The 18,987-nt window shown below is 40.9% G+C and overlaps 1 protein-coding gene across 5 annotated transcripts in view; it reads right to left on the reverse strand.

Moving 5' to 3' along the window:
• Window positions 1–10,218: 10,218 nt before the first annotated feature.
• Window positions 10,219–18,987, reverse strand: part of HIVEP1 (HIVEP zinc finger 1) — a 173,075-nt gene continuing 164,306 nt past the window's right edge. For all 5 annotated transcript variants that reach the window (XM_069958005.1, XM_069958009.1, XM_069958007.1 and 2 more), the window contains 2 exons: window positions 15,622–16,097; window positions 10,219–12,135 (listed from right to left, as the gene is read on the reverse strand). In XM_069958005.1, the coding sequence (XP_069814106.1) occupies window positions 11,011–12,135; window positions 15,622–16,097 (1,601 nt within the window). In that variant the 3' untranslated portion in view covers window positions 10,219–11,010. The remainder of the gene's footprint in view (window positions 12,136–15,621; window positions 16,098–18,987) is intronic.

The raw sequence follows: 18,987 nt of genomic DNA on the forward strand, positions 1-18,987 counted from the left end.
CAAGCCTCCGAAGGGAAGGAGCGCCATTTGGATTTTGGAGGTTGGATTTGGCTAGAATGGATGATGAACGCCATGTCGCATTTACAGAGCCCTCGTGCTGCCAAAACACTGGAAACCCCCCACAAGTGACCCCATTCTGGAAACTGCAGCCCTCAAGGAATCTAAAAAGGGGTGCAGTGAGGATATGGACCCCTTGATGACGGGCACATTTGTGCCATGAAAGTGAAAAAATTAAATTTTTCCCTTTCACGTCACATTGTTCCACATTTGTGCCCGTCACCAGTGGGGTCCATATGCTCACTGCACCCCTTGTTAGATTCCTTGAGGGGTGTAGTTTCCAGAATGGAATCACTTGTGGGGGGTTTCCAGTGTCTTGGCAGCACGAGGGATCTGTAAATGCGACATGGCCCTTGAAATCCTTTCCAGTGAAATTCAGCTTCCAAAAGCCAATTGGCGCTCCTTCCCTTTGGAGGCTCGTCCTGCGCCCCCTTGGCACTCTATCGCCACATGTGGGGTATTTCTGTACTCGGGAGAAACTGCGCTACACATTTTTTGTCTTTTTTTTGCCTCTTATCCCTTTAAGAAAATGAAAAATTGAAGGCTAGAACAACGTTTTAGTGTAAAAAATAAATTTTTCTTTTTTCACGCCATATTGTTCGGAAAATCTGTGAAGCACCTGTGGGGTGCAGATGCTCACCGCACCCCTTGTTACATTCCTTGAGGGGTGTAGTTTTCTAAATGGTGTCCCTTTAGGGGTGTTTTTTAGGTTTTGACACCCCAGAGCCTCTGCCAACCTGAAGTGGTACAGTCAAAAATGACCAAATATAACGGAGGCGTTGAAATTCACTAGGCGCTCCCTTATATCTGAGGCTTGTGGTTGCGTCAAATAGCGCAATAGGGTCACATATGGGGTATTTCTATAAACTGCAGAAATGGGGCAATAATTATTGGGGTGCATTTCTCTGGTAATAGGTTTATAATTATGAAAAATATTGGATTACAATAAAATCTCTGCACAGAAAATTAAAATTTTCAAATTCCTTACACACTTAGCTTTTATTTCTGTGACTCCCCTAAAGGGTTAAAACACTTTCTGGATGTGCTTTTGCAGAGTTTGGGGGGTGCAGTTTCTGAAATGGGGTGCTCTGTGGGGCTTTCTAACATACAGGCCCCTCAAATACACTTTAAACCTGAACAGGTCCCTAAAAATATCTGATTTTGAAATTTTACTGAAAATTTGGAAATTTGCTGCTAATGTTTTAAGCTTCCTATCGTCTAAAAAAAATGAAAGATAGTTTAATAAATGCTGCCAACATAAAGTAGACATGTTGCTAATGCTATTTAATATATAATTTATGTGGTATAACCACTTTCTGTATACGCAAAAAAGTTTCAAAGTTGGAAAAATGCATTTTTTCACATTATTTGGGTTTTTTTCATAAAGATTTGTTATGAGTATCGACTCCAATTTACCAGAAATGTAAAGTACAATATGTCACGAGAAAACAATCTCGGAATCAGCCGGATAGGTAAAAGCATCCCGAAGTTATTAATGACTAAAGTGACACTGGTCATATTCATAAAATTTGTCTCTGTCATTAAGGCCATTTCAGGCTCTGTCCTTAAGGGGTTAAGAGCGTTTTGCAAGGGCTCAGTTTTTCAAAATTATAACTTGGTTTAAGAGCATTGCTTTGGTTTAAGAGCTCCCTGTACTGGGTGGGAGGGAAAGTCGAGGAGGGAGATGGTCTGCAAAGCGCAGTCTACAGCACTAAACTCTGACCCAGGAAGTCTTCCTCACCTTTCAAATCATAACAGATCCACTTTAAGCTAAGACTTGCATCAGGGGACAGGATTGTGGACATAATCTCTTCATAATTGTAACCCCACTCTCTCCTCGGACAGAGAGTGCCTACTTCTGTACTGCTCATTCTTTCATGGTCACTGCAGTCTCGTTCAGCCCTTGTGTTTCCCATCCACTCCATTCCTGCTATAATGTGCCTACATTTACACCCAGCTATACACACTGCTGCTATAATGTGCCTGCACTTACACTCAGTTATACACATTGCTGCTATATTGTGCCTGCACTTACACTCAGCTATACACACTGCTGTATAGAAAAGTTTCTTTCACTGTCCTCCTGCACAGCTCTGTGATTCTGACTTCCTGAACACACACGCTTTCCCCATTGGGATCATGTGACCACGCAGAGCTCTAGCAGCAGCACTGCTTCTCTATTCTAGCATGTTGCACTACGCTCCTGCATCTTGGGGATCTGCAGTTCCATCCTGTATCTACAAACTGCTGCTTTTTTTCCATTCTTATGCACTTACATAGTTACATAATACAGTGTTTCTAAGTCAGCTTGTAATATTTGCACATCCTCCATAGACTGTACTGTACTACAAAGCTTGGTGTCATTTGCAAAGATAGAAACATTGCTGTTAATTCAATTCTCAATATCATTAATAAACAAGTTAAACAGGAGGGGGCCCAGTACTGACCATTGGGGTACACCACTTATTACCGGGGACCATTCGGAGTAGGAATCATTGACCACCACTCTCTGGGTACGATTATTAAGCCAGTTTTCAATCCATATATAAATTTATCAAAAATACTTTATTGTTACATACAGAAGATATATTTAAAAACATATTAAAAAAGAGCAGAAAATCATACAACACATACATCAGATGGTTTACAAGGCAGAGAAAGTGGATATTGTATGTTCTATATATTGAACAAATGATGGTATATCAATCGACCCACAGAGGTACAGAAAGTGCACATAAATGAATAAAAAATACTCAAGAAATACTACAATAGAACTATGTGTGCAATGCTGCAAGTGCAGACTAACGTGCAAACTATGTGCAATATCAAATGCACAATGTATAATTAGAAAAGAAAATGTATATCACAAGAATAGTACTTCAGACCTCTGGGTGTAAGAATATCCTGACCCTTGATAAAGCTTGTACGGCAAAACGCAGCGTTGGGTGAGTGGTATTACCAGGCAGGATATTCTTACACCCAGAGGTCTGAAGTAATATTCTTGTGATATACATTTTCTTTTCTAATTATACATTGTGCATTTGATATTGCACATAGTTTGCACGTTAGTCTGCACTTGCAGCATTGCACACATAGTTCTATTGTAGTATTTCTTGAGTATTTTTTATTCATTTATGTGCACTTTCTGTACCTCTGTGGGTCGATTGATATACCATCATTTGTTCAATATATAGAACATACAATATCCACTTTCTCTGCCTTGTAAACCATCTGATGTATGTGTTGTATGATTTTCTGCTCCCTTTTTTAATATGTTTTTAAATATATCTTCTGTATGTAACAATAAAGTATTTTTGATAAATTTAGAATTTTGTCCAGCATCTTTTAGTTGTAGGTTATAGGTAGTATTTTGATGCGTATGGATATTGGTTACCAGTAGTCCTATTTTGGCTAATCAGTTTTCAATCCAGTTACACATTAAACTTTCCAAACCAACCGACTTTAACTTACCCATCAGACGCCCATGAGGGACTGTGTTAAACGCTTTTGCAAAATCCAGGTACACAATATCAACAGCCGCGCTCTCATCCAGGCTTCTACTTACATCTTCATAGAAACATATAAGGTTGGTTTGACAGCTTCTGTCCTTAGTAAAACCATGCTGGTTATCACTTATAATACTATTACCCACTACATATTCCTGGATGTAGTCCCTTATAAGCCCCTCAAATAGTTTCCCCACAATGGACGTTAAGCTTACGGGTCTATAGTTACCTGGGGAAGTTCGAGAGCCCTTTTTGAAGATCGGCACTACATTTGCCTTACGCCAGTCCCTCTGCACAATACCAGTCAGCAAAGAATCACTAAATATTTCATACAAGGGTAGAGAAATTACAGAACTGAGTTCCCTAAGAACTCTGGGGTGTAATCCATCAGGCCCTGGAGCTTTGGTTACATTGAGTTTATTTAATTTATCTTGGACCATATCTATAGTAAACCAGTTCAGTACATTACATGTGTTAGCATCACTGGCCCCACCCACCACAGCTCCATCGTCTCCTTTTGTATATATAGAGCTGAAGAACCCATTAAGTAACTCAGCTTTCTCCTGATCCCCAGTTATTAACTCCCCGTCACCATTATTTAGAGGTCCTACATGCTCTGACCTTGGGTTTTTTGCATTAATATATTTGAAGAATTTGTGGGGGTTTCTTTTGCTGTCTATGGCTACCTGCCTTTCATTGTGATTTTTTGCTGCTTTTATTACATTTTTACAGGTTTTGTTGACTTCTTTGTAATGTTTAAAGGCTACAGCTGACCCCTCTGATTTGTATTTTTTAAATTCCTCTTTTTTGTCATTTATAGCCCTTCTAACCTCGGTTGTAAGCCATGTGGGATTTGATTTTAACTGTTTATATTTGTTACCCATAGGAATATATTTGTCAGTACAGTTATTTAATGTGGATTTGAAGATTTCCCATTTATTAGCTGCATTAGTATGTGACAGCAGCCGCTCCCAGTCTATGCCCTGAAGTTCTGCCCTTAACCCAGGAAAATTGGCCCTTTTAAAATTAAACGGTTTTGCCCTCCCAACATGTCTTTGTTTTCTACACTTTAAGCTAAAAGTCACTATATTGTGGTCCTTATTACCCAGGTGTTCATGGACAGTGACATCCCCAACCAGCTCAGCATTGTTAGAAATAACCAGATCCAACAAGGCATCACTTCTAGTTGGCTCCTCCACAAACTGGCCCAGAAAATTATCCTGCAGTAGGTTAAGAAATTCTCTCCCCTTTGTGGTTTTAGCTGAACCGTGACCCCAATCTATATGTGGGTAGTTGAGGTCCCCCATTACCACTACTGTCCCCTCCCGGGCAGCCCACCCTATTTGTCTATTCAACTAACCATCTATCACCTCAGTAATGTTGGGGGGTCTATAGATTACTCCAAGAATATTTTTTTCACTCTACCCACAACGATTCCACATCATCACAGTCACCGCCCGCTATTGCATCTTTTACACTCACTTTAATATAATTTCTGACATACAGACATACTCCTCCTCCCCTTCTGCCCACCTGGTCCCTTCTAAACAACACAAATCCCTGAATATTGACACATACTGACATGTGACTAGTCCAGCCATGTCTCAGTCACACCCACACCAATAGACTCCTCCAAAACCAAGGCCTCTAGCTCCCCCATCTTGCTGGCTAGACTTCTGGCATTAGTAACCATACACTTTATATTACCATCGAGTTTAACCGCTTCATTATAAGAAATGGGATTTATTACAGTGCTGTGACTACAATCATCCTCACTGCTTATCCGCAACAAATGAATCAGTTTGCATTTCAATGATTCCTTAAGGGAAAATTTGCTTTGGTTTAAGAGTGATTTGGATTACAAGCACAATCCTGGAACGAATTATGCTCATAATCCCACCAGTGTATATCCCTATATACTTGCATCTCAGAGTTGCATTCAATAAAGGCCACAGAGACCTAAATGAGTGGTGTATGAGTATGAATCCTAAATAAAGCTCCTATTCGTCCCAACAGTGTTACTAAGTGGCACACCCCTCTTAGTAAATCCAGTGGGACCTGCGCCTGCCGCACAGTGGCCGCAGATATCTACATGTGCTCTGGATCAGGTGTAAATTTCTGCCTGTAAGCGTAAATCATGATAAATCAGTTCGAGAGGACATGCTTCCTCCTCGCCTAGCCGCTACCCCTGCCCAAACCAGGGTAAGTGAGGCACACTCCATGGAAAAGATGCAGATTTTTTCACAAACTGATAGAACATCGTCTTTATTAGCGGCCATCTATTTAACGAGATTGATACATTACCTGGTTCTGTTCCCAAAGTGGGAACATTGCATTCAGCCTCTAGATTGTCCCAAAAAAAGAGTGGCATCATTGGCTATGAAAAATGGTATGGAAGAAAAAAATGTAAAAGCTTGGGGTCCATTTGTTAAGCTTCATATAGTGGCTGAGAATGAACAGTAGTTGGTAATACTTTGTATATAATCTTCATTTTGGCACACAGAGGCTTGTTTTGTTATTCCTTAGTTTGTTGCTTGCAGTAAATATGACATTTGCTTCTTACACATTTTACTCCCCATTCATAAACTCAACTTGACAATGATTGCGGGTAAATATGAAGTAGTCAGCAATTTACATAAAAGCAATGATGATGTTTTGTATGATGAATAGCTGTGAGCAGATTCTTGTAGTGATTTAGACTATTTTGCACAGGAATTATTTTGGCTTATGATAACTTCCCTGACATTGGTACAAGGTGCTTTTCAAACAGAGAGTTATGAAAACAATTTAGATTTTTCTACACACATCATCTTCTTTTGTGAATTAATGCTTGGCAAGCCATGCAGTGACAACAGGTTGTGTTAGCTAAATCCAGCAGCCAGGCATTATTACAAAGCCTCACAATGAAAGACATTTCGCAAAAGAGACTCTAGACCCACAAATGGAGAAAAGTTTTATATTTAACCCCTGATATGAATTTCTTTTGTGTTGTTGGTGTATCAAGGTAGACTTGCATGCCCCATATAATTAACAACGTAGGTATGTCTTTAAGTTCAGTTCTATTCCTGCCGCTGTCCATGCATCCTTTCTTCTCTGGCGATCATACAGAGCATAGAGATTTGGCTTGCTATAGGAAATACATTTTCTTCTTTTTACTGGTTAAATGTGACTAAGGGTTTAAAGCAACTCTGTACCCAGATAGCTGCTTTTAATCCAAGATCTGTCCTGGGGTCCGTTCGGCAGGGGATGCAGTTATTGTCATAAAAAAAAACTTTTAATGCTGCAGCGCTGTGTCTAACGGCCGGGTCTTACATTTGTATATGCATTAGGCTGGCACACTCTCTCTGTCCTTCCTCCCCACCCTCCTCATCATTAGGAATGCTCCAGGCAGATTGCTTCCTATTGCCCACCTGTGTGTATAATGACCATGGGCTGGATCGTTAATACATCTGTGCAAAGCTAAAACAGCAGTAAATGTTCCTGGATCATTCCTAATGATTGCATTTTTTCACCTAGATATTTGCTTTTACGCCGTTTGCCCTGGGGTAAAATTGACTTGTTATATATGTTCCTCAAGTCATTACGATTACAACGATATGTAACATGTATAACTTTTATTTTATTTGATGGCTTGTGAAAAATTCAAACCATTGTTAACAAATATATGTTCCTTAAACATATAAAACTCCATTCCCATGCTTATAACGCTTTTATCTTTTGGTCTATGGGGCTGTGTGAGGTGACATTTTTTGCGCCATGATGTGTTCTTTCTATCAGTACCTTGATTGCGCATATGCAACTTTTTGATCGCTTTTTATTACATTTTTTCTGGATTTGATGCGAACAAAAATGCACAATTTTGCACCTTGGGTTTCTTTGCGCTTGCGCTGTTTACCGTGCGAGATCAGGAATGAAATAAATTAAAAGTTCGGGCAATTACGCACGCGGCGATACCAAACATGTTTGTTTATTTATTTGAAAAGGGGGGTGATTCAAACTTTTATTAGGGGAGGGGGCTTTTTATTAATAAAAACACTTTTTTTTTTTTTACACTTATACTAGAAGCCCCCCTGGGGGACTTCTAGTATAAGCACACTGATCTCTCGTTGAGATCTATGCTGTATAGTTATACAGCATAGATCAATGAGATAGGCACTGGATTGCTTTCTGCTGCTGCAGCCGAAAGCAATCGAGTGCCAAGCCGGGATCAGTGGGGGGGGGGGGGGCGATCCACCCCACTCGACACCAGGGATGGCTGACACCAAGCAATCAGATGCAGCTGTCAACTTTGACAGCTGCATCTGATTACTTGATTAGCGGGCACGGCGATCGGACCGTGTCCACTAATAGCCGCGGTCCCGGGCTACATGCGGCACCCAGGACTGCGGCCCCGCTCTGAACACCCGTAGACGATCCTGGACATGCCTGTACGCCCAGGATCGTCTAGGGGTTAAAGAGGTTGTCCAAAAAAAATATATATGTTTCCCCTATCTACAGGATAAGAGAAAAGTAGGAGGTCATGGGGGGGCCAACCTTTGTACCCCCTGCCAATCTCTGTATCGAGCCCCGCCGGCTCTATTACGACTAGAGACGCAGGTCGGACATGCGACCAATGGCTTTTTGTTCCTATGGAGCCGATGAAAGGAACTGAGTACAGCGCTCTTCCAGCGTACTTGACTCTTTCCGCCGCTCCATTGTAATGCATAGAGCCTGTCAGGGCGCAATAGGCAGATCGACAGGGGTACCAAGGTTCTACCCACTGCGGTCTCCTACTTTTCCCCTATCCTGTGGATAGGGGAAAAGTACATTTTTCTGGACAACCTCTTTAATCATGATTAAGAGTTAAGTGTACCCGAAACACATTGGTTGTGACATATGGATCGTGTTTTTTATGCCATAAAGATGTTTAGATTGGAGAACACCTTACTGTTGAACCTACTTCTTCATAGGCACACTGTGTGGAAATACCTGTGCCATGGGACTTTCCCCACACTTCAATATGGTTGGGTGATACTGCTGTTTCATATTCCGTTGACAGCACATATTAATTTTATTAATTGTGACATCTTTATAGATACGGCTGTGCTCAAAAGTTTACATACCCCTGCAGAATTTTAGCTTTCTTGTCATTTTTTCTGAGAATATGAATGATAACACAAAAACTTTTTTTTCACTCATGGTTGGTGATTGGCTGAAGTCATATATTGTCAAATTACTGGGTTTTCTCTTTTTAAATCATAGTGACAACCAAAAACATCCAAATGACCCAGATCAAAAGTTTACATTCCCCCTCTAACATCAATGACAGCTTGAAGTCTTTTGTGGTAGTTGTGGGTGAGGCTCTTTATTTTCTAAGATGGTAAACCTCCAATTCCTGTAAATGCCTGGGGTCTCTTGCATGAACTGCATGATTGAGATCTCCCTAGAGTGGTCAGTGATATTAATGTCAGGAGAATGAGAAAGCCACTCCAGAACTTTCACTTTGTTTTGATATCCAAGGAATTGATAATGCCAGTTAGCAGTGTTCCAACAATGATTGACAAGTGGAAAACCAGGGGCTAAAGTTGAAGGAAAGATGAATGCAGCACATTATCAGCAAGTACTGGAGGAAAATTTTCACTCATCAGCCTGGAGGCTGTAGATGCGACGTACTTGGTCGTTCCAGCATAACAATCCAAAGCACAAGGCCAAGTCGCCCAGTAAATGGCTACAGCAGAAGAAAGCAAAAATTCTGACAGGGTATGTAAACTTTTGGGCACAACTGTATGTATAAGCAGCATTAGATTAAGTTCTTATGTGGAGATGATGAAATTAAAGAGGTATTCCAGGGAAAATAGATGACCTATCCACAAGACAGGCTATCAATAGTTGATCCATGGTGCAATATGCGTTATGTTGCTTCTTTGTACTTGAATAAATCTCTGAAAGAGGAAACCCAGGTCAGGCTGATTTACATTCATTATCTTCTGGATGGTTTAGTGTACTTTTATGCAATAAAGTAAACTATGTTGTGTGTCATTGGTCTGCAGAATTGAAGAGTGATAGGGAGTGGATCAGCATACACTTTGGTGCTAAGAATCCACTCCTAAATGAGATGTGAAATTAAAAAGGAGAAAGACCTTTTTGGTTTGGTAAAATTCTTTTGTCTGATTTTATTCTGTGGACTTTTGGTGTTTTTAGCCCTTGCTGCAAGTACTGTCTTTTAGAACAAGGAGAAAAGTGTATGTTTTTAAATGTTTTTTTTTGTAGACTTGACTGAGTATGCTTTATTTTCCATCCAGCTGCTATTTTCATTTTTTGCTATCTTTGTCATTTATATGGGTATCCCGCTTCAGAAGCATAACTTTCCATATAAAAGGTGCCTGTTCTACCCTTTTCAGAGTACTGGCTTGACAAAGTGTATAAAAACCCCCCACAAGCTACGTGTAGCAATCTGATATTTGGAAACTGCCAGTACATGACAGGAGCTCAAATCAACTGTGTGGCACGTGTATAATGACAAGCTTGATGATTACTTCCAACAACAACTAGCAGAATTGTGAAGCTCTGGGTAATCATATACTGTAAACCAGGATTAGTACAAGATAAGTCATGCAATGTATTTACTTAAGTTTTAATGCAGATTGTACCTATATGTAAACTAAAATATGGTGTTTAAAAACAGTAGTAAGTAGGCATATAGCTAATGGTATGAATTATTTGATTAAACTGTCTTCTTTTTTTACATGAAAAGCTTCCATCGAAGAGAGCAAAGGTGTATTGAATTTCACAGTATGTAATAAAAGAAAAATTCCTTCATACATTCATTTTTTTCCCCCTTCAACTTCACAACAAGCAATAGAATCAAAAGGTAAAGTCAGTAATAAAAGATTTACTGGAACATTTGTTAACACAGAATTTCTGTCATTAAGTGTAAAGCTACCGTCTTTCACACAAAGATGGACAGAACCATTTTCCAAGACTAATATGGACACAATAAATATGGAGTTGTACATACAAGATCTGTACACAAAGTTGCCCCATGTCCATAAAAAAATACATTTAACAGTGCAACATATACATATATAATTAAATAATTTAATTATTTTACTCAACATGAGATATGAACATACGTACTAAACACAAGCAACTACCTTGGTTATGTACATATATAATATTTATAGATATTTATATTTTATTCACCGATATGTACAGATTTCTACACATAAAATTCAGAAAGGCACAATTGTCTATACAACATATACAAAAATGACAGGAGCAGACAAAAAAAACAAAAAAGGACAATTATTGGTCAAGAATTAATGATTGCACAAGTAATGTGTAAGAAAAATGTGCTTTAAAGATAAACAAGGTTTCTCAAAAAAACTCGAAGTCTCTTATAGTACCCCCTCCTTTCTCACAAAAAAAGTAAAAAAATACTGGAACTAAGATGAAAATGATCAGTTTTTTAGGTTGCTATAACCAATCTGCCTTCATCATCATCACTGCTTGAATCGCTGAACTGAACTGTGCTCTGTCTTGAAATTAGCTCAGTTCTCCTCTGATGACGAAGGGGTGGAAGAGCGTGACCTATAGACAACCTGTTTGGAGGTTGACAATAACCTTTCACAGAGAGATCTGGTTTGGCAGCTGTTTTAATCTGGTTGGCGCTGTTAGGACCCTGCTTCAGCTGACTGTCTCTTTCAGTACTCGTACCACAAGTTGAAGCCTTTTCTTCAGTGACTGTAGCTTCAAGTGATGCTTTCGGGGATTCCCGCATTCTTGATGACATTTGCAGAGGTTCAGACTGCTTCATATTTTTGGCATCTGCCCCAGGAATGTTGACTAGACCTTGGCAAGGTGCTGTGCTACATGATGGAGACCTATCAGGAACTCCCTGACCATCAACAGATAGTGGGCTAATAGATGGAATTAATGTAGGCAATGCAATGTTCAAAATTTGTAGGCCTGGAATGTGAGCTTGCAGGCTGGGGTTGTTCTGGGAACCAGGGCTTGTTGCTAAAACTTGCAAGCCAACCGCATTTAGAGTTAGTCCTGAGGGATGGATTTGTGAAGTAATGCTTGGGTTTGAAAGGCCTAATATGTTTACAGTTTCCATGCTAAGTGGCTGAATGGGCTGTAAGCCTGATGCACTTAGACCAGGCACATTCACTTGACCAATTGGAATACAAGGTACAACCCCATTTACTTCTGCTACGCCTATAGGACTTTGTGTATTAGGTACTTCTGCAGGCTTGTCACTGTGAGCACTAGCAGTTCTGTGAATTACCCCAACAGCTGGTATTGTCAGCTGCACCTGCCCAGCTGGAAAAGGTACAAATGTGGAGTATGCTGTTAATCCAGCTGGGACAAGCTGAATTCCTCCTACTGGAATCATACTGTAAGGTGACCTTACAGGTTGCTGTGAATGTAAAGGCAAATGACTAAAGAGATGTGTTGGTGCTGTAGATATTTGAGCTTGCCGTTGAGTCATGCCAGCTAGCACTGGTTGGTGAATATCTAAGTCTGTTACAGATGAATCCATTGTCTGCGTGCTCCGATCTACTGGGGAAGATGGTGTGTTGACAGAGTCCTGTTACAAGAAGAAAAAAAGATTATAAAAAGGAGTATTATGGTCACAAGAGATAAATTTTAACAAAATGGTAACACAGGGGAAAAAAAAACTAGGGGGGGGGGGGGGTTCACATTTACAAAAAATATGCCCCAGTGTAGATTTCTACTCAAGTCTATATGTTAAATGGGGTATACCATAGCAGAGTGATTACAAAAAGGTGTCTTTCACTCTGTTCTACACAGACTTGAATGGGCATGCTGTTATGCAGTATCCTGTGTAATGATGCTTCCCAGGGTCAGCACTCAGAGACGGCCCCTGTTTCCCGCCATTGGTGACTACTTAGCAGGCCGAGGGCTACCCCAATGTCTGAATAGGTAAGATTTATATACGGCACGGGAGATTTACAAAGTACGTTTTTGAGCTATAGGAGTAGCACTGTTAGAAATTTTTTGGGGTGATTGGTTCCCTTTTAAGGGTATATTCACACGGACGGGCTCGCAGCGAGATTCTCGCTGCGAGCCCGGCAGGTCCTGGCAGTTCCCATACACTACATACTTGCTGCGGTCTAAACGACCGCAGCGAGTATGTAATTATACCGCCCTTAACCCCTTCTGCTCCCCCGCTGTAAGCATACTTTACCTGTCCTTGCTGCACGGGTCCGGCGTCCTGCTCTCCTGTCCGGCCAATCAGTATGTTGCCCAGCCGCAGCCACTGATTGGCCGGGCGGGAGAGCAGGACGCCGGACCCGTGCAGCAAGGACAGGTAAAGTATGCTTACAGCGGGGGAGCAGAAGGGGTTAAGGGCGGTATAATGACATACTCGCTGCGGTCGTTTAGACCGCAGCAAGTATGTAGTGTATGGGAACTGCCAGGACCTGCCAGGCTCGCAGCGAGATTCTCGCCCGTCCGTGTGAATATACCCTAAAGGGAACGTGTCATCAAAAAATGACTTATTTGTTAAATAATGTTTTTATGTTACGAAACACCCTTCCCTCTGTGATGTGGCTACATGGGGAGATCATAGAGGGAAGATCATCAAACTGGGGGCTGGTGGGCCCGCTCCCTGTGCTTCATGCCCGGCCGATGCTCGGGAATAGACCGGCACCATGCACAGGAACTGGGTGGCAGATCAAAAAAAGTACCGCGACACCAGCATCCCTGCACTTGTCTGTTAATTAAAAAAGCCAATAGGGATGTACCCGGTGGTACATTCACTTTAAGAAGGTGACACAACTGGTAAAAACATTTGTGCCAGAAAAGTAGAAGTGAGAAAAAAAAACACAACACACACTTATCTCCTATAGCTGTCATTTATGTGGCATAGTCTTTCTAATGTTACATTAAATGTTAACAACTGTATATTTGCTGTAAGTGTCAATAGTCTGTGTTCAAGTTGCTAAAGCTTGCTCCTTTTTGAAAAAAAAAGCATAAATAAGCCTAATAGAAAAGAGTAGTCAACACTGACATATATAGATGGGATGCATACAATACTAAATAGCAGACAACTTAATGGAGTTTTTCTTTTTAGGATGCACTGTACACTGACAAAATAAGGATAAGGCTTGGAAAAGAGCTAGATGTGGTGTGCATGTTTATTTGTGAAGGCATGTGGGTGTGTTGTGTTCAGAACATATCAATAAAGGAGATTTAAACTTGCATCACAGAAAAGTATGGGGGTGGATGGAGAAAATAGAAGGCATGGTGGAAAAACATTTCCAAAGGCTTTGTAAGTCTTGCCTATGTAGGCCTGGGGGCGGTCTTCAGTTTCTAACTAGTGACAGCTGGCGGGAAACCTCTTTGTTAATCATGCCTGTCTGGAAGCATTGGCATATAGGACCAGTAGCATCACAGAGCCGTCTCTAAGTGCCAATGGTCTCAGGGAGGCATGATAAACTAAGAGGTTTCCCGCCAGCCATGACTAGTTAGCTATGTAGGCACGGGGGCAGTCTTCAGCTGCTAAGACTTACAAAGTATGTTTTTGGGCTATATAAGTAATGCTCACAGCAAATACTCAGATGGCTGGAAACAGTACTTGGGCCATATAATCAGGTATTTATAGGTGCGGAGGCAATTTTGTAGTGATTAGCTCCCTTTATGGTCCAACAATCTAACAATCTTTGGCCATCTACAGTAGCAAATGAGTGCCAATCAGCAAGATCAACACTCGTGTGTAGTGCCTCTAGAAAGCATGATGAATTGAGCGGCTGGTCCGCACAAACAGTCACTATCGGGCGCATATGCCCTGTTCACACAGGGTCATGTGCAGCCAATAATGATATATTTTGCCACAGTAAAAAAGATGCGATCAACTGAGGATTGGGCGTTTTCCCGCTCCTTGGCTGATCAAGAAAGCTTTTTCACAGGCTGATTATTGGCCAAAGGAGCATTCCTACCAATGTACTAAATGAACTAAATATACTCAGCCGGACATCTCATGACTTCATTTAGTCAATGAACTCTGGGCCACATCCAAAATTCCTATAGTAAATGCAGTATACTAAAATCTGTAAGTAGCAATGGTTGATATAATCAGCGCTCACCTCTTTTTACATTTACAAGAAATTGCTTTCAAAGGAGAACATGCATTTTTGGATGGCTAATCTCATACTTTAGTTAAAGTGCTGACATACGAGTAAACATTCTCAGCAAGAATGTATCACAAATACTCATTCAGCTGCAATATGCTGAGAATATCTCAACAGTGAGTTATTAATAATCTTGGAAAGGTCTGCCTATTTTCTCCCCATGGGTACATTAACATTTCAATAAAAACCACATTGAAATCAAAACACTCTAACAAGCCCTTCACAGAAAAAGATTTCTTTCATCATTGGATATTATTGAAATCATGGCATATATAATCTCACTGAATGAGCTGAAATCTTTCCACAGGAAAATGTATTTTTGTGATACGTGTACTTTCCAAGCAGTTTCTTTCTTTTTTGGATGCAAAGTTCTCTGCGGATTGATTGCTTCATAAAACTTAAGGTCAATGGGAGTTGCACAAACAGCTTAGCACCTTGTAGGGTAAGTGGTTTACATAACTCCTTATTTACATACATGACTTAGCTCACAATGCTACACTGTTTAGGCAACTTCCATTAATGTCAATTGTAGTCGCTCAAAAATCCCTATAAGAGCCCTTTTTCAGGCCAGGTGGGGGGGGTCTTCATCTTGAGATAGGTGTCGTTCCAGAGATGTAACCCTCATTTATCAGGCGTTTAGGGCATATTTGAATGTGCCATAAGTGTGGACATTGGAGTAGCCCTTTAGGGTGTGTTCACACATGCAGGATCTGCAGCAGATTTGATGGTCCAGATTTGAAACTGTAAATTTGCTTTCAATCTGCAACTTCAAATCTGCTGCGGATCCTGTACATGTGAACGCACCCTTAAGGTGATACATGATATGTGATGATGATACAATACATGATACTTCATATATTACTGTAAGTTAGTAAACTGGCATGATTGTAAGTTATTCACTTTAGAGCTATGCAACTTACATGTGATGCGGTAAGGTGTTTTGCTGCCACTGTGCCATCTAGTCCATCTTCAGCATCTGGATAATCAATGGACATCTGATGACAAAGGGATTTTGGAGATGATGCTCCACTTTGAGGGGGTACAACGTTGTGCTGAACTTCATCTTCTTTTTTGTCATGACTCTCCGGCTTGCAAATAGTTGATGCAGTCAATGCTGTCATTTTTGTGATCAAAGCTTTAGGGAGAATATCCACTGAATTAACTTGAGAAAAAGAATGTGCCACTCGACCGTCCTCATCAGCGCTAGATGTTTCTTGCTGGTTGTTTTGGAAAGGGTAATGCTGAGGACTCGCTGTAACAGATGGCGTGGCAGAAAGGACTGACTCTGCTTGACTGTCTTCATCCTCATCCTCATTATCATTGTCATCGTCTTCTGCCCCATCTGATTCATCACCATCAAATCCTGACCTTTCCCCGGTATACCTTTGCCTCTCACCTGCACAGTGGTAAAAGAAAGAAGAGTATAATTACATTAAAAGCACATATAGTTCACAGTAAATTTATGTGGGGTGTGAACAAATAAATAGTGCACAAAAATTTAACTTGCTCTTCAATGCTTCATTAACCTTTAAAAAATCCTTGAATCTAGCCAGCATGATTTTTGCTTTATGACAGAAAGGAAAATCAGTTGCTGACAAAATTATTTTCTTATATAGATAGTAATCCACCAATTCCATAATAGGAAATTAAGGACAAAATAGTGACACGTCATCATCCCGCGGCGCAGCCTCGCAGAACCGCCAGCCACCCACACCGGTCCGCCACCTGGTTTTGCCATCCGGCGCCTCATCCCCCACATAGTCAGTGTGGACACCAGCAGCAAACCTGGATCCGCTCCTCGAGACAGGCACAGCCCTGCCAACGCATCTTTATCTTCAGTCCCTGTTGACATTCACCATACAGACTCCTTGAGAAAGGTGCCTTCACCGAAACGTCGGAATATGTCTGTGTTTACCAGTGTTACAAAATAAATGATGCACAAAAGCACTTGCAATTGAATACTCGAGACTATTTTGTCCTTAATTTCCTATTATGGAATCGGTGGATTACTATCTATACTAGATATACTCTTTTCCACCTGAACACGTTACTGAGTGATACTCCTTCCTCCTACAAAATTATTTTCTTATACACCAATGTAACAGTGTTTAAGAACTGTGTGGTGAAGTAAACTGATACCTGACAACCCAGATCAACAGTAGTAAGTGCACCCTCATTACATCCCTAGATTACCAGTCAACATGAGGAGATATATTGCACAGTAACGGAAGCAACACTTGTTGGAATGTACTAGATTTCATTGCACTTTGCCATCAGCTACATCTTGTTACATAAACAAAAAACGACCCATTATGTGAGCACCACCTAAAAGTAGGCATAATAAAGATGAATAGACTACTGGCAATTCATCATTTTTGCCCACATTGTCAGTTTAGTAAAACATATTTCTAATTTAGTAAAAATATTTCTATTTGTTGCCCTTCAAGACTGCAATAAAAAGGTGATACTCAAGTGTGACCACCTTTGCAATTGTGTATTTTACAGAAATAAATACAATGAAAAGCACCCTTTATTAATTCTTCTTAAAAAAAAAAAAAAAAAAAATACACCACAGCAGTAAATCTGGGCCGTCCATCGGGCAGGTTTCCCGCCTTACTGTGTAAGGATACACAGTATATACAGTAGTGCTGCATTTTCATTCAGAAGTCTAGGAAAGCTGGATGGCAACCCTCTATAGGGTCTTGTTTTAAGACTAAAGCATTTAGTTCAGAGACAGAAAACTCCACTTATATGGTGGCTGTTTACTATCTACATAAGAACAAGCTTATTTTCATGTCCGTTTATAAAATACACAACACAGACATATTTTTAATTTTACACTATTCTCTTTGACCATGCAGTGTTTTGCAATTTTAGTTTCAGATCTTCGGATATTCAATTATAAACTACATGGACAACATTTATATACACAAATATTAATGCTTTGGTACTATGGCAATTTTCATTTTTATGTTTTGTTTTTCCTCCTTGCCTTAACTGTTTAGTTTTCCATCTATGCATCAATGTAATGTTTTTTGAGGAAACAATTTTAGCTTGTAATGACACAATCTTCTGGCTGCCTGGAGCCATCTGTAGTGGAAATTTGTGAGTTCATGCCAGATTGTAGCAACAGATCTGTCACGGCAGCCACAGAGGATTTGAGAGAAACCGATCCCTTCCACTGTACCACCAACGGTGCACACTTATAAGGTTTGCTGAATGCAACTGGGAACCGCTAGGCATGAAGTCGGCCCAGCTCCCAAGCCTGTTTCATATATCCTTAACACCACTATGACTTACCAGTATGTTATGGTGGGTTAAAAGGTTTAAGTGATATTTCCATATAAATGCCCCATTCACACTGAGCAAGAACGGTGGAATTCCACGGCGGAGCTCTCTGACGCGGAATCCCGCTGTGCTCAGTCTCCTGCTTTGAGTTATTGAGAGGCCGTGCGCTCCTCCCCTGCCGCCACCATTAGCTCAAAGAAGTGACATGGAGCGCGCCCTCTCATTCACTCAAAGCAGAACACTGAGCACGTCGGGATTCCGTTGTTCTTGCTCAGTGTGAACAGGGGCAAAGAGTTCTCAGCATCATTCTTATGCTTATATTCTGGAGAGTTTATATCTTATTGTATGATGGATTTCTTGGTGGTCTCTCCCCACAAAAATGCATGTTAATGTTGGTGGACAATGCCCCATGGGTGGACATTCACGGACGTTGTGCGCCATATCTCCGCCCACAGCAGTGCCATAGGCCGCACCTCTCCATGATGTCATTGACACCTAGGTCCTTTCCCTCCAAAGCATATTCAGAGCTGACCTATAGGCCTAGGTCCTGCTCCCTCTTATTCGGCAGTCACAGAGGGTCGGGGCCTATGCCTATAGGTCGGCTCAATACTATGATGCCGTGGATAGCCAGGGCTTAGGTGGCGACGACGTCACAGAGGGGTGGGGCCTATGACATCGATGTGGGCCGGGATACGAGGCAAAACAGCCGTGAAGTCCCCCCATACAGCACTGTCCACCAAAATAATATGCATTTTTCAGGGAAGAGACCACCAAGAAATCCTTTATATGGTAAGATGTGAACTGTCCAGAATGTAAGCTTAAGAATGGTGCTGAAAACTCCTTATATGGAAGGAAGTGACAATATCACTTTAAGTACCTTTCAAAAACTTTCCCCAGTCACAAGTTGTTAGTTTATTGTATGACTTATACCACAGCACTTTGTGCACCATTCTCTTCTGGACTGTGGCAGGATACCTTGAAAAATTCCTTTACGTGTG

This window comes from Dendropsophus ebraccatus, chromosome 2 (genome assembly GCF_027789765.1).
Source record: "Dendropsophus ebraccatus isolate aDenEbr1 chromosome 2, aDenEbr1.pat, whole genome shotgun sequence".
NCBI lineage: Eukaryota > Metazoa > Chordata > Amphibia > Anura > Hylidae > Dendropsophus > Dendropsophus ebraccatus.